Source organism: Anarrhichthys ocellatus, unplaced genomic scaffold, assembly GCF_004355925.1.
Source record: "Anarrhichthys ocellatus isolate YVR2014 unplaced genomic scaffold, GSC_Weel_1.0 scaffold360, whole genome shotgun sequence".
Lineage (NCBI taxonomy): Eukaryota > Metazoa > Chordata > Actinopteri > Perciformes > Anarhichadidae > Anarrhichthys > Anarrhichthys ocellatus.
The window spans coordinates 6575-20683 of NW_022280350.1; the positions used below are offsets into that span (position 1 = coordinate 6575).

The 14109-nt window shown below is 46.7% G+C and overlaps 1 protein-coding gene across 1 annotated transcript; it reads left to right on the forward strand.

Annotated features, from left to right (window-relative positions):
• The first annotated feature begins 236 nt into the window (after window positions 1-236).
• Window positions 237-3032, forward strand: LOC116401341 (cytochrome b-c1 complex subunit Rieske, mitochondrial-like). Its single transcript, XM_031879693.1, has 2 exons — window positions 237-505; window positions 1950-3032. The coding sequence occupies exons 1-2, from the start codon at window positions 295-297 to the stop codon at window positions 2558-2560; spliced, it is 822 nt and encodes a 273-aa protein (XP_031735553.1). The 5' UTR covers window positions 237-294; the 3' UTR covers window positions 2561-3032.
• Window positions 3033-14109: the final 11077 nt, after the last annotated feature.

Consider the following 14109-nt stretch of genomic DNA (forward strand, 5'->3'; position numbering starts at 1 on the left):
CAGCGAGATAGAATGGCAGGATGAATGAGAAATACACTTCAGTGCTAAGCATGCAAAATTTGTCTTCCTTCCTGAACTAACAATAGAGCTTCAATGTCACTCAATTAAGAACCTTCCTGAACAAGGTGGACCGAGAGTCTTCCAGTCCAGAATGACAATAAATAACCCTTGAATGTTTTTTCTCACTATTACGTATCATTACGTGGGTACGTAATGACGCACTTGGTTACGTCAGGTTGTTACCTCACCAGTCAAGACAGCGCAAGGTCGTCGTAGCAGCAGTTCGCCGTAAACATGATGTCTCTTGCTGCCCGGTCTGGGGCATTTTCCCCTTACATGCAAGCTACAGCGGTTGCTGTCGCTGGTCCCCTAAAAGCTCTGGTACCTGGGGTTGTTGTGAAGGGAGAGAAGATTTTGTTGGACCCGAAAAAACAGTTCCTCTGCCGCGAATCGCTCAACGGTCAAAGCCCAAAGACGGGGCCTGCTGTGACTGTTAGCATTAATGGTAAGTCTGTCATTGGCTCACCTTACTACCGTTAGGTAACTTAGCAGAGTCAACTTTCTGTTGTTTAAACGTGTGTATTGAAAGTTTGCGTCTAACGTCATGTCCTATGTGTGTGCTGAAATGTGATATAAAGTCACATTTATCCCCGTTAAACATCATGGAGTGAGTTGGCCATAATTTAGTTAGCTTGGCTAACGTTAGCTGCAGGCTCTTCCAGGTTGTTAGCTAGCATCTTGTTAGCCTAATTTAGGGCGCCCTACACTTGAGGTCAACATAAAGTGTGTATAACGTTGCTGTTATTCCGTGTTTGTTGGACTGACGGCAACGTTGTGGGTCGGAACATGAACTATGGAGCTCGGATAGTCTTCCGTCTATCAAGTATCGTTAACCGTAACGTTAGCCGGTGTTCCGGTTCCATGTCCCCATGTGACTTTTAGTGTGATCGCTAACGTTAATGTCAGTGTGGTATAAGGTGGATAATATTTTCATAAGTCTGGTATCTTAGAAATACTGTACTAATGGCTGTAACCAGATCTGATGTTATTGTGGTCGAATATTGTGCTGATGAGATAAATTGGTGGCTACAGGCTCTGACTGCAGTTCGGTCAAAGATCAAATCAACAACATATCAAGTCAATTATGTCATTATTTGACCACGTCCACTACATTATTAATGAAGCGGTGTGTATAGGGCTGCAACTGATACTTATTTGTGCTGAGGCTCTGTCATGGTTTCAGTATCCACTGGAGAGATCTCAGACACATTGACATATAGTTCAGGTTTTAGTCTGTTTTACATGTTTGTTTGATCTGGGTCCGTCCACGGTGGGCTGGTTGCTGGAGCCTGAGCTGAAGGACTTGACCTGGGTGATTTTGTGCGGAATCAGACCCGGTGGCACCGATGACGAGCATTAAGAATATCTATATAGAAATGGCTAATCTTCTTGCTGATGCTCATTTTTATGAAGGTCATATAGAGGCTTCCGTGTTAAATTGAGGCTGTTTCATAACCAGTCAAAAGTTTACAATATTAAGTCTTTCTTCTGTTTGAAAAATACAAATGTTGGAAGAAAGCATATTACTCACCCATCTTTTAAGTGTGTACGTCTCCAGTCTGATCTTGAGCGCACAGCTGATGGAGAAAGTTGGCAAGTGCTACATTACATGGTGTAAACACACTACGTACCTGTCGTCAAAGTTTAAATATCGGCACAGCTGCTTTCGTTAACCTGGAATTAATCTGATCAGTCAGTCAGTCGCAAATGAAATGCATAATTTAAAAAACATTTAAAGTCAATTGCCAATAAATGCAGACATTTGTATACATTGACAAGTGAAGGTTTCATATATCTGAACTGCTCCAGCACACTCCCCGACTAAACTGGCAGCACTTTGTTAGTGTTCAATGCAGTCTAACTGATGACCCGTTTGTTCTCGTCTGCAGGCTGTGCAGGGGTCCGATTTGCCCACACAGATGTCAGGGTACCAGACTTCTCTGACTACAGGCGCCCAGATGTGCTCGACCCCAGCAAGTCCTCCCAGGAGAGCAGCGAGTCCAGAAGAACCTTCTCATACCTGGTCACCGGTGCCACAACCGTGGTGGGCGTCTACGCTGCCAAGACGGTGGTCACTCAGTTTGTTTCTTCCATGAGCGCCTCGGCTGACGTCCTGGCCCTGTCCCAGATCGAAATCAAGCTGAGCGACATCCCTGAAGGCAAGAACATGACCTTCAAGTGGAGAGGCAAACCGCTGTTTGTCCGTCATCGCACAGAGAAGGAGATCGCCACAGAAGCCGGCGTGAACATGGCAGAGCTGCGCGACCCTCAGCACGACAACGACAGGGTCATCAACCCCCGCTGGGTCATCGTCCTCGGGGTGTGCACACATCTGGGTTGTGTGCCCATCGCCAACGCTGGTGACTTCGGAGGTTACTACTGCCCCTGCCACGGCTCTCACTATGACGCCTCGGGCCGCATCAGGAAAGGCCCCGCCCCCCTCAACCTTGAGGTTCCCTCCTACGAGTTTCTAGACGACGACACTGTGATTGTTGGATAAATCACACTCCTCAGACTGAGCTCTCATTGTACAACAGCTTTCACTTTGTCAGCAGCATCAGTGTGGTAGACATCTTTTCAATATAGTGATGCATTGGAGGAAACGTTGAGGTGTAATAATGCTGTTTATGTCTTGTTGCTTCTGCCAGCTGTTCACATCAATAACAACTGGTACATGTGGAGATGTTTTTATGCTGCAGTGTGTTTCACTCAGTGAACATGACGGATGTTGTTAGTCCTCTGATTACTTTACATAATGCTGCTTTTAAATGCAAATCATTTACAATATGGCATCTGAGTTAAATAGGTGAACCCTTGGAGGATGCTGTCCTCTTCCTTTCCCGCCCCTGAAGGTCACGTCAACATGAAATGAAAACACCTGCTACTCTTAAGTTATAGTTCATCTAATTTGCAAAGAACAAATGTGTTGAGGCCTGGTTAATAAAGATTTCTATTTTATTTGACAACCTGCATCCAGTGTTAAGCCTTTCTTTGCTTAAATAATGTCATTCAAAATAGTGAAATACTAGTTCTTGGCCTGTTGGCAAACCGCATCACATATCCTGTTAGCGTTAGTTAGAGGACATGAGGTGTTTGGTTTGAAGTGATGTCTGTTGCAGAGAGACGGTGGGCTTTTTAGGAATGAATTACAGAGATCATTGATGACCATACCTGAGCGAGCCAAAATGTTCACACTAATCAAACAAACTGGACTTTGGGGTCAAGTACTAAGATCTGGGCCCGGGTCGCTGATTTGAAAGTATTGTACTTAAGTGCAATTCTGAGGTACTTTTTTTGAGTATTTCCACTTAATGCCACTTTATACTTCTTAACCAAATTCTGTACCATTAAATGTATTTGATAGCTTTAGTCACTTTGCAGATTCAGATTATTAATACAAAATGTAAATCAAGTATCAATATGTACAAGTTAAACTACCCAAAAATATATACAGTCAATTTAATGAGTTCCACATTTACCAGCTACAACATAAAAGTAATTAACACATGAATGCATCCATAATTATAATCCAAAAATAAACTTTACTTTTTACTGAAAAGGGCAATTGTGCATAATGAGTAGTTTTACTTTTTGTTCTTAAAGTATATAAGTTGGTCCTAGTACTTTATTTCTTTTACTTTCCTAAGATTCTGAATGATAAACCTTTACTTGTAACAGTAATGTGCTTTTGCTACTTTCACTTTAAGTGGCAATACGTATGACTTTTCAGAATCGTGTGCATAGTTTCATTGTTTGTGTGTTTACATACAATATAGAACAGTTGGGGGACGTTCGCATGTTGCATTTTTTGCGCCCCCCCAAATGCACAGACGCCGGGAGGCCTGCTCAAAAGCGAGAGCAACATGGTTGTGGTGCGCAAGCGTTCCAAAGAGCCTCATTTTTAGGAGCATTAAATGCTTCAACTTTTGGAACACTACAGTGCATACTGCATGTCATGTGATGAGCAACAACCCATTATAGCTGACAGAAATCTTTTCTTTATTTTATCAATTTATGGTAAATATATGGAGAAGTTCCTTGGATAAAAGGGTGAAAGCGACACAGCAGTTTTCCACAAGTTTCTGTGAACGGCCCCGAATACAGCATTTTTTCCAGGCATGTCACCACAGACACCTAGTTTTTAATCCTTCAAATTTATAAATATTGCAATACTTTCATCAGTGGGCCATGCGATAGATAGTGACTAAACAGACATTTATTTAAATTCAAGATTGCCACTTTACAGACCGGGACGTGACTAAAAAACACAAAAATGCCAAATATTCGCCTGAGAATTTTCTACGTCTGGGCCTTTATTGTGAAAGTGAAACGGAATGAGTGAATCTGGTCTGTGCTGCCTTTATCAAGTTTGAGAGTTCGTCTTAGTTCAGACGGCAGAGCCTCCATGTTGTTGATTTATAAATAAAGGCCAACTCAACCAATTCAGCACAACATGATTGGTTAATGCCTTTATTCGCGGTGCGAAAGCTCAGAAAAAGTGTTTTTTGCAGTGTAATATTTGCCTTCTATGCGAAGGTACTCATGACAAAAACAGTTCCAAAAATATATTGACGTGCAAATGAGACACAAAAAACCCGCCCCAGTGTGTAAAGGCCTTAACACATGAAATTGTTAGGGACCCTTCAAATGCCACACTTTTTGCACCCTCAAATCCACTGTAGAAGCGAGGAAGGCTTGTTCAATTGCAAGAGCAACACCAACATGATACGCAAGCGTTCCCCAGCGCCTATTTTTCAGGGCGCAACAGCCGCACCCCGGGATGAAAATAGTTCAACTTTAACACTGCAGCGAGCACCGCATGTTATGTGACGAGTAACAGTCAATCACAGCTAGCAGATGTCATTTTTTTCCTTCATAAATATCAGTATACTGTAGATTTATCAAGATGTTAATAATTAAGTGGACTACCCAGAGCTTTACAATCCGTCCCACAGACTTTGATAATTAAGTTCTGCATGGTGCTCTGTATGGCTCCACTGAGTATTTAAAGGAAGACGCTATTTTACATCCATAATGTCTTTTCAGAGTAGCAGAAAGGAAACTTCACCATAATTCAACAAATGTTATAAAATACTGCCCAATTTGCATATTTAAATATAACACTCAGAAAAATTGTAATACAAAATCCAATGTCTTAATGTAAGTAATAAACCAAGTTCCATGTTGGTATCTTTTCACCTGTATTTAACTATTGCAAAATGTATGACATTTTATTACATAAAGGCGGTTTTCTCAAAAAAGCAGAAAGCCAGAAATCTCCACTTAAGAAGCATTTACATCCACCAAACTTTCCAATTACATTTCTATCTATATTCTGAAGGGTTCTACAGAGGGGTTTGTTCATCTAACATTCATAGCCTTTTTTATAGAACATTTTATTCCTAAAAGCATTGTGAAAATGGATTTTCTTTAATGGCTGTTGACAGTATTTTCTGATAAAAAGAGAACTTCCCTATGTAAAAACCTTTGCCTCCAATATGTCAACAAAATGAAAACAATTTTTAAGTACTCTTTATCCAATGTTCAGATTTCTGTTCTGGAAATGTATACAAATCCATACATATTTTATAAGATAATTCCTCCTTTGCATATTGAATATACTTTTTGGAAAAATAGTATAAAAAAAATTGTTATCTAGTGTAGGTAACCGACTGGGGAAGTTTCATGGTGATATCTTATCTCGTTCACTAATTAAGGCCACGGCATGAGTAAGGAAGTTTTATTTGAAATGACTGGAGAATACAGGAACATTGGTTAAGGGTCTTGTTCGGGGGGAAGATGGGAGGGAGCTAGTTGCCCGAGGATGAGTGCGAGCCGAAGGTTGGACAGGGTCGTGTACAGTGGGCTGGTGGGGGTTGAGGGGAGGGATGAAAGGGAATCGATTGCATGGGGATGAACTGGGCCACTGTGTTGCGGCTGGAACATCAGGTATCTCTGTGGGGGGTGGGGTCGAGAGCACGTCCAGAAGAGCTTCGTGCTTCATCATCCCCCACAAAGACCTTACTGGACAAGGTCAGCTTGGGCTCTATGGATGTCACTGAGGTGCCTGTGAATGTAATTGTGGTAGACTTGGGAAGGCCAGCGGCCGAGAACTTGTGTGTGGTCTGAAATTCCCTGCCTGGATGCGGTTGTAGTGGCCGAAGTAAAGTTCGGGAGAATTCCCCGACTTGTAAAGAAGTTGGCGAAGATGGTGGTGGAACCAGAAGAGTGTAGCAACTCTGCCCGATTCGGTATTGAAGAACGGGTCTTGTGGTGAAGCATGGTGGGCTAATCTCTGGTTTACATAGGTTAGGATGGGTTCGAAAGGACTCCGGTACGCATTAAGACAGAAGAGGAAAATGGAGTGGGAGAGACCAAACTGGGCGCTTTTGCTTTGTAGAGGCCAAGTGGAGGCGAACCGTCTGCTGCTGTATAAACATACCAATCTGTAGAAGGTGCTGCGTCAGTGTACAGTTGGTTTTCAGGCTTAGTCATTTGGACTTCATAGAAGAAAGAAATACTGTTCCAAGAGGAAAGGAAGTCTCAACTCCATTTTACGGGCATGGTCCAAGACGATGAAGCTGTGGTGGGACAGGGTGGCAACAGACAGGGACAGTAAGTAGGAGAAAAAAGGGTCGACCTTAAGGGATGATGCAGATGACAAAATTCAGTTGTCCAAGCACGGAAAGAAGTGGGCACTTGGTACAGCAAGGGTCGCAGAGGTAGTCCGTCGCGGCAGTCCGTCGCGGACGGACTGCCAGAATTGCTCCGAACTGAACTCCAGAGGCTGGGGATCGAGAGGGAGACTGAACTCCAGAGGCTGGGGATCGAGAGGGAGACTGAACTCCGGGCAACAGGATTCAGATGGTGGCCCAGCGGGGTCCGGAACTGGAAACCACTGCGGCTCGGAGGCGGCGGCCGGAACAGGAGGTCGCTTTGGCTCGGAGGCGGCCGGAACTGGAGGTCGCTTTGGCTCGGAGGCGGCCGGAACTGGGGCCCGCTGCTGCTCGAAGACGGCTGCGGCCGGAACTGGGGCCTGCTGCTGCACAGCGGGAACGGGAGTCTGACCTTTCCCCTGCCTCTGTTTCCTTCAAGGATTGAGCAGGCAGTCCATCAGGCAGGGTTCATACACATTTTGACCAATGAATTGTGGCCCATCTTCTATTTGTAATTAATATGCATTCAATCCAGTTCAATTATTTAAATGAAAATCTACTCTGGCTAAAGTAGCTTATCAAGAGTAAAATAATAGCTGTGATCTATACACATCTCTGCATTACAACCTGCTGAAATGAAGGTACAGGCACCTTAACCCTCTCTTTACTTCAGGGTTCTTGAGAGCAACGTGGACTGTTAGTACACTGGCTGTGGTCATTATGCTGAACAGTGTGATGAGGACATGTGAGCCCTTGTTGCTGTAGTTCATCTCTTTGGAGCAGAGGCTGCATTTAGCATAGCCTGCCTTATCAATGTATTTAAAACACTGACAGCAGGAAGCCGTACTCGCGTCTGTTTAGACCTCCACCTTTATCCAGGCCCAGCTCCACTCACAGCTCAGCCCTGCGTCAAGCTGTGCTACACAACCAGCCTCCTCTCCCTGAAGCTCTTTGACCTCATCATCTCATCAGTATCTGGGCCTCATGTTTCGTGGTTATGAAAGTTATTCTGACCACGAAATCATCCTCATTCTACTTTGAGTTAAAAACAAACAACCTGCAACCAGATGCGCCGGTGTTCGGGTTTAACGTTAATGAGTGACCGCGTGAACTGAACCGGAACACGGGGGGGCTGCATGTTTTATCACGTTACGTTTTTTTTCCTCCTAAATCGTGATAATGATGAACGTTAACAGTCGACAAAGTTCCGCATGCAGTGAACGTTAACTTAACCCAGCAAGTCTGAACTGTAACGGAACATAACGTAACTTAAACTTTTACGGAGGGAAATGAAGATGCTGTACACATCTTAACGCTGATTGGCCAAGACTTGACACGTCAAAGATGTTCTATTGCGAAGATTACATCACCTTTTCTCCTCAACTCACTCCAATCTGAGAAACGCCAGCTGGCAACTCAGCGTAAATGAACGACATGAAAATATGAATACAACACATTTCCATGACTTTCGGGATTTTATTTTTTTCAAGCACTTTTCCAGGCCTGGAAATAACCATTTTAAAATTCCATGGCTTTTCCAGGTTTCCTATGACCGTACGAACCCTGATCAGGTCACGTTTCCCCTCCTGGACACTCGGAGGCCCACTAAAGGCCAGGCGGGTTCCCGCTAATTGTTCATACCACTCATGGAGACAGCGCTCCAAATGGTGGTCTGCTGAGTCCATTTCAGGCCAGATCATTCTGTCACAGGGCGTGGTGGAGGACTCAAACGCAGACCAGACCAGAAGTAATGAAGCAGGAATTTAATGAATACTTGAATGCGAACAGGACACTTACAAGAACACACAGGGAATCCACGGACGAGACAAGAGACGAAGGGGGAAATCCAGCAGGATGAGGCAGGGCAGGCAGCCGGGGAACCCGGGAACAGGACAAGCCAAACGGGCAGGTAGAACACAATGATCTGGCAGTGAGGGCCTGAGAGGCAGGGGTTTAAATAGTAGCTAGAACAGGTGAGGAGAGTTGTGCTGATGAGGGAGTGCTTGATTAGTGATCAGGTGAAGGGAGTTAGACTGGTGCTGTGGGAGTGGCTGACAGGTAGAGTGAGGAGGGTGGAGCTACAGAAAGACACACAGAACACAGAAGGCAAAGCCTGATCGTGACAAATATCCTAAACCAGTGAAGTGGTCCTGTAATGGCACATGAAAACAAAAAAGAAAGACTGCATGAACAAGGTCTGCATAATTTGTCTGTCCATCTAATAAAGCTTGTTTTATTTTGACATCTGACCATGTCCCCATCTTTGTATGTGTGTGTGTGTGTTGTTGTGGGTTTTTTTCCGTTGAAGATGCTCACCTTCTTTGACTTTATGACCTATGGAAAACTCAATACCTAACTGTTAGGAACTCAATAACGAACACTCACAGAACACCAGAGAGATTGGATTTTCTTCAGTTCACGCAGATTTATTTGCATCACAAATAATACAAGTAAACCGAGCTGTTCGGTGTCAACTAACTTCACAATAGCATTGTTCATTATTTATACCTCCATTCTACCCTAAGTCAGCCCCCCCCCCCTTCGGAGATGTCATCCTCCTCCTCTGAACTGTCACCTAGACAAGGTAAACTGTGTAACTCAGACATGTCATAACAGAGTTTTCTTTTGATTAACCACAGTCTCCTTCCCCACTCGTCTTCTCCTGATTCCGCCTCTGGCCGCCTGTCACAGAGACCGTCACAGCAACCGTCACAGCGACCGACTCCCGTTCCTTTGAAATCTTGCCCTACTTGTTTATCTACGTCAGGGGTCTCAAACTAATTTTCACTCCGGGCCACATCAGCATCATGGTCGCCCACAAAGATCAAAATATTAAAGAAAATAGCAAAGACAAATATCAAACAAGTTATGACAATAACTTTGTTCAATGCTTAAAATCCTTTCAAGGGTGCGTTTGCCCAATCCCACGTGAAGTATTTCATGTGTTTTAAAGCCACGTTTAAAATAGTCTTCAATGTACTCACAATACATTTCCATGTCAGTAACCAGCCAAAGAGCTACTTCTATGACTGTGTGTTTCAGTATCTCATAACTTTGACTTTCCATTTCATAATTTTGACTTTCAATCTCATCATTTTGATTTTCTATCAGAATTATGACTTTCTATCATAGTTATGCTCCTCCGCGAATCGCCACCTTAACGTGGTGGAGGAGTTTGAGTGGCTCAGTGATCCTGGGAGCTATGTTGTCCGGGGCATTAGCCCCTGGTAGGGTCTCCCAAGGCAAACAGGTCTCGGGGGAGAGCCCAGACTAAGAGCGGTTCAAACGACCCTAATGATAAGCGGCCCACGGACTTTAGCCACTTGTGGGGAGTGGGGATACTCACGAGCCCCCGGCTGAGCGCCACTGTGTTGGAGTTCTCCCCGGAGAATGAGAGGGTCGCCTCCATGCGCCTACGGGTTGCGGGGAGCAAGGCTCTGACTGTGGTTTGTGCTTACGCACCAAACAGCAGTTCAGAGTATCCGGCCTTCTTGGAGTCGGTGGGAGGGGTCCTGGAAAGGGCGCCACCTACCGACTCCATAGTTCTCCTGGGGGACTTCAATGCTCACGTGGGCAATGACAGAGAAACCTGGCGGGGGGTGATTGGGAGGAACGGCTTGCCCGATCTGAACCCGAATGGTGTCTCGTTATTGGACTTCTGTGCTTGCCACGGTTTGGCCATAACGAACACCATGTTCGAACATAAGGTGGCTCATAAGTGTACCTGGTACCAGAACACCTTAGGCCGGAGATCAATGATCGACTTTGTAATCGTATCATTTGATTTGCGGCCGTATGTCTTGGACACTCGGGTGAAGAGAGGAGCAGAGCTGTCAACTGATCACCACCTGGTGGTGAGTTGGATCAGATGGCAGGGGAACCAGTTGGAAAGACCCGGCAAGCCCAAACGTGTAGTGAGGGTGAACTGGGAACGTCTGGCGGAGGACCCTGTCCGGGAGGTCTTTAACTCCCACCTCTGGAAGAACTTCTCTCACATCCCGAGGGAGGTTGGGGACATGGAATCCGAATGGACCATGTTCAAAGCCTCTATTGTGGACGTGGCCCCTAGGAGCTGTGGCCGGAAGGTCATCGGTGCCTGTCGTGGCGGCAACCCGAGAACCCGGTGGTGGACACCGGAGGTGAGGGAAGCCGTCAAGCTGAAGAAGGAGACCTTCAAGGCCTGGTTGGCGCAGGGGTCTCCCGAAGCAGCTGACAGGTACCGGCAGGCCAGAAGGGCTGCAGCTGCGGTGGTCGCGAATGCTAAAACTCGGGCATGGGAGGAGTTCGGGGAGGCCATGGAGAAGGACTTTCGGTTGGCCTCAAGGAGGTTCTGGCAAACCATCCGACGGCTCACGAAGGGAAAGCAGGGCTTACCCCAGGCTGTTCTCAGCAGGGGGGGAACTGCTGACCCGGACAGGGGACATAGTCGGGCGGTGGAAAGAGCACTTTGAGGAACTCCTAAACCCGACCAACATGTCCTCTGCAGAGGAGGCAGCGCCTGAAGATCTAGGGGGAGACTCACCCATATCCCTGGCAGTGGCCGCTGAGGTAGTCAAAAAGCTCCTTGGTGGCAAGGCGCCAGGGGTGGATGAGATCCGCCCTGAGATGCTGAAAGCGCTGGACATAGTTGGGCTGTCCTGGCTGACACGCCTCTTCAATGTCGCATGGGGGTCGGGATCAGTGCCCATGGACTGGCAGACCGGGGTGGTGGTTCCCATTTTCAAAAAGGGGGACCGGAGAGTGTGCTCGAATTACCGGGGTATCACGCTACTCAGCCTCCCGGGGAAGGCTTATGCCAGGATGCTGGAAAGGAGGCTCCGACCGTTTGTCGAACCTCGGATACAAGAGGAGCAATGCGGATTCCGTCCCGGCCGTGGAACAGTGGACCAGCTCTATACCCTCGCAAGACTACTGGAGGGGTTCTGGGAGTTTGCCCAACCAGTCTACATGTGCTTTGTGGACTTGGAGAAGGCTTTCGACCAGGTCCCTCGGGGGTTCTTGTGGGGGGTCCTGCGGGAGTATGGGATGCCGGACCCATTACAACGGGCGATCCGGTCTCTGTACGACTGCAGTAGGAGCTGTGTCCGCATTCTCGGCAATAAGTCAGACACGTTCCCGGTGGGTGTTGGCCTCCGCCAGGGCTGCCCTTTGTCTCCGGTCCTGTTTGTGACTTTCATGGACAGGATATCTAGGCGCAGCCTGGGGGTGGAGAACGTCAGGATCGGGGGTCTCGGGATCGCCTCTCTGCTGTTTGCAGATGATGTGGTCCTGTTAGCCTCCTCGGATCGTGACCTCCATCATTCACTGGGGCGGTTTGCAGCCGAGTGTGAAGCGGCGGGGATGAGAGTTAGCACCTCCAAATCTGAGGCCATGGTGCTCTGCCGGAAACCGGTGGATTGCTCCCTCCAGGTGGGGACGGAGTGCCTACCTCAAGCGAAGGAGTTCAAGTATCTTGGGGTCTTGTTCACGAGTGAGGGTAAGATGGAGCGGGAGATCGACAGACGGATCGGTGCGGCTGCAGCAGTAAAGCAGGCGCTGCACCGGACCGTCTTGGTGAAGAGGGAGCTGAGCCGGAAGGCAAAGCTCTCAATTTACCACTCGGTCTACGTTCCTACCCTCACCTATGGTCACGAACTCTGGGTCGTGACCGAAAGGACAAGGTCGCGGTTACAAGCGGCCGAAATGAGCTTCCTCTGTAGGGTGGCCGGGCTCAGCCTTAGAGATAGGGTAAGGAGCTCGGTCATCAGGAGGGAGCTTGGAGTAGAGCCGCTACTCCTTCGCGTCGAAAGGAGTCAGCTGAGGTGGTTCGGGCATCTAATTAGGATGCCTCCTGGACGCCTCCCACTGGAGGTTTTCCAGGCACGTCCAACTGGGAAGAGACCCCGGGGAAGACCCAGAACACGCTGGAGGGATTACATCTCCCAGCTGGCCTGGGAACGCCTCGGGATCCCCCAGAATGAGCTGGAACATGTTGCCGGTGAGAGGGAAGTCTGGGTCAGCCTGCTTGGCCTGTTGGCCCCGGATAAGCGGAGGAAAATGGATGGATGGATATCATAGTTATGACTTTCTATCTCATAACTTCGACTTTCTATCTCATAATTTCGACTATGGGGATATTTTTATTATCAAGTCTAACTTAAAAAAAAAAAAGATTTTTTTTTTTCTTTTTCTTTCGGATTCGCGCGCCACATAAAATGACGTGGCGGGCCGGATTCGGCCCACGGGCCGGGAGTTTGAGACCCCTGATCTACGTCATCCCCCTCTATCTTCACCCGGGCTCCAAGGCCGCTTTACGAGACTCCCTGTCTCAGTGACGAGAATAACATATGACAATGATACAGGCCAATATGATGATGATGATGAATGTCAATATACATGGATACATTTCGAATTATCGATATGATTGATTTTACACAAATATATTTGAAGACACAAATACATTTTCTCCCACAGTGTGTATGCAAGCCTGCTTTACTCTGGAAGCATACAGCTCATTGAGCTGTGCATGTCTGTAATGTGAAAGGGCTCAGATTAGAAACATCAAATTGAAATAGAAAATTGAAGGCGTCCTTTTCAAGGCGACAGCTGGAGTTTTGATGAAGCGAGTCCTCGTGCCTCCTGCTGTGTGTTGCACATTGAGATGAAAATAAGAGCTCAGTTACAAGAGCCTGCATGGTTTTGAGTTGGGAACAGATACTCCATGACAGCACAATAAAGCCTAATAGAAGTTTCTTTTTTGCCTGCCTCTCTCTGCAGCGGGACCCTTTTCATGCTTGACACAAGCAGCCGCTGATGTGATACTTAAGTTGTCTTAGTAATGCTGCCCGTCATGATCAGCACAATGCAGAGATCCTCCCCCTCTCAATTTGAAGGCTGCAAACGAGCATACATGATGGAGGCACCATGGCTCTGAGTGCGCAATCACTGTCCTTCATCGTTTTCTTTCACACCCAGTCCCTTTATATCTACAGGTTGACTGAGGCCATGTCCATATTACTCCGTTTTTACTCAGTATTTGCTACGTTTACACTGAGCGGCCACACTACGCCGGAGTTTTGGAGCACCCTAAACGGAGGAGTCTGAAAACTCCCCCGAGGTTGGAGGTATTTGAAAACTCCAGGGTTTTGGTTGCGGCCAAGCCAGTTAGCCTCGCTGTTTTTAGATTCTAATGAGAATACACGCTGCTTCGTTTTACTTCTACCGTTTGGTAGCATTGAGATACCTTAGTCTGTAAGTATATCTGTATGAAACATGAAAAGATGTACGAAGATATATTATATTCGCTAATGCTAATCGCAGTTAGCATTTCCCCATTGGCGGTAATGTTAAAATTAGCATAGAAGCTAGCTACTCGGACATGTTACATGATGTTCAGAGCTAGAGTTGTGCCCTA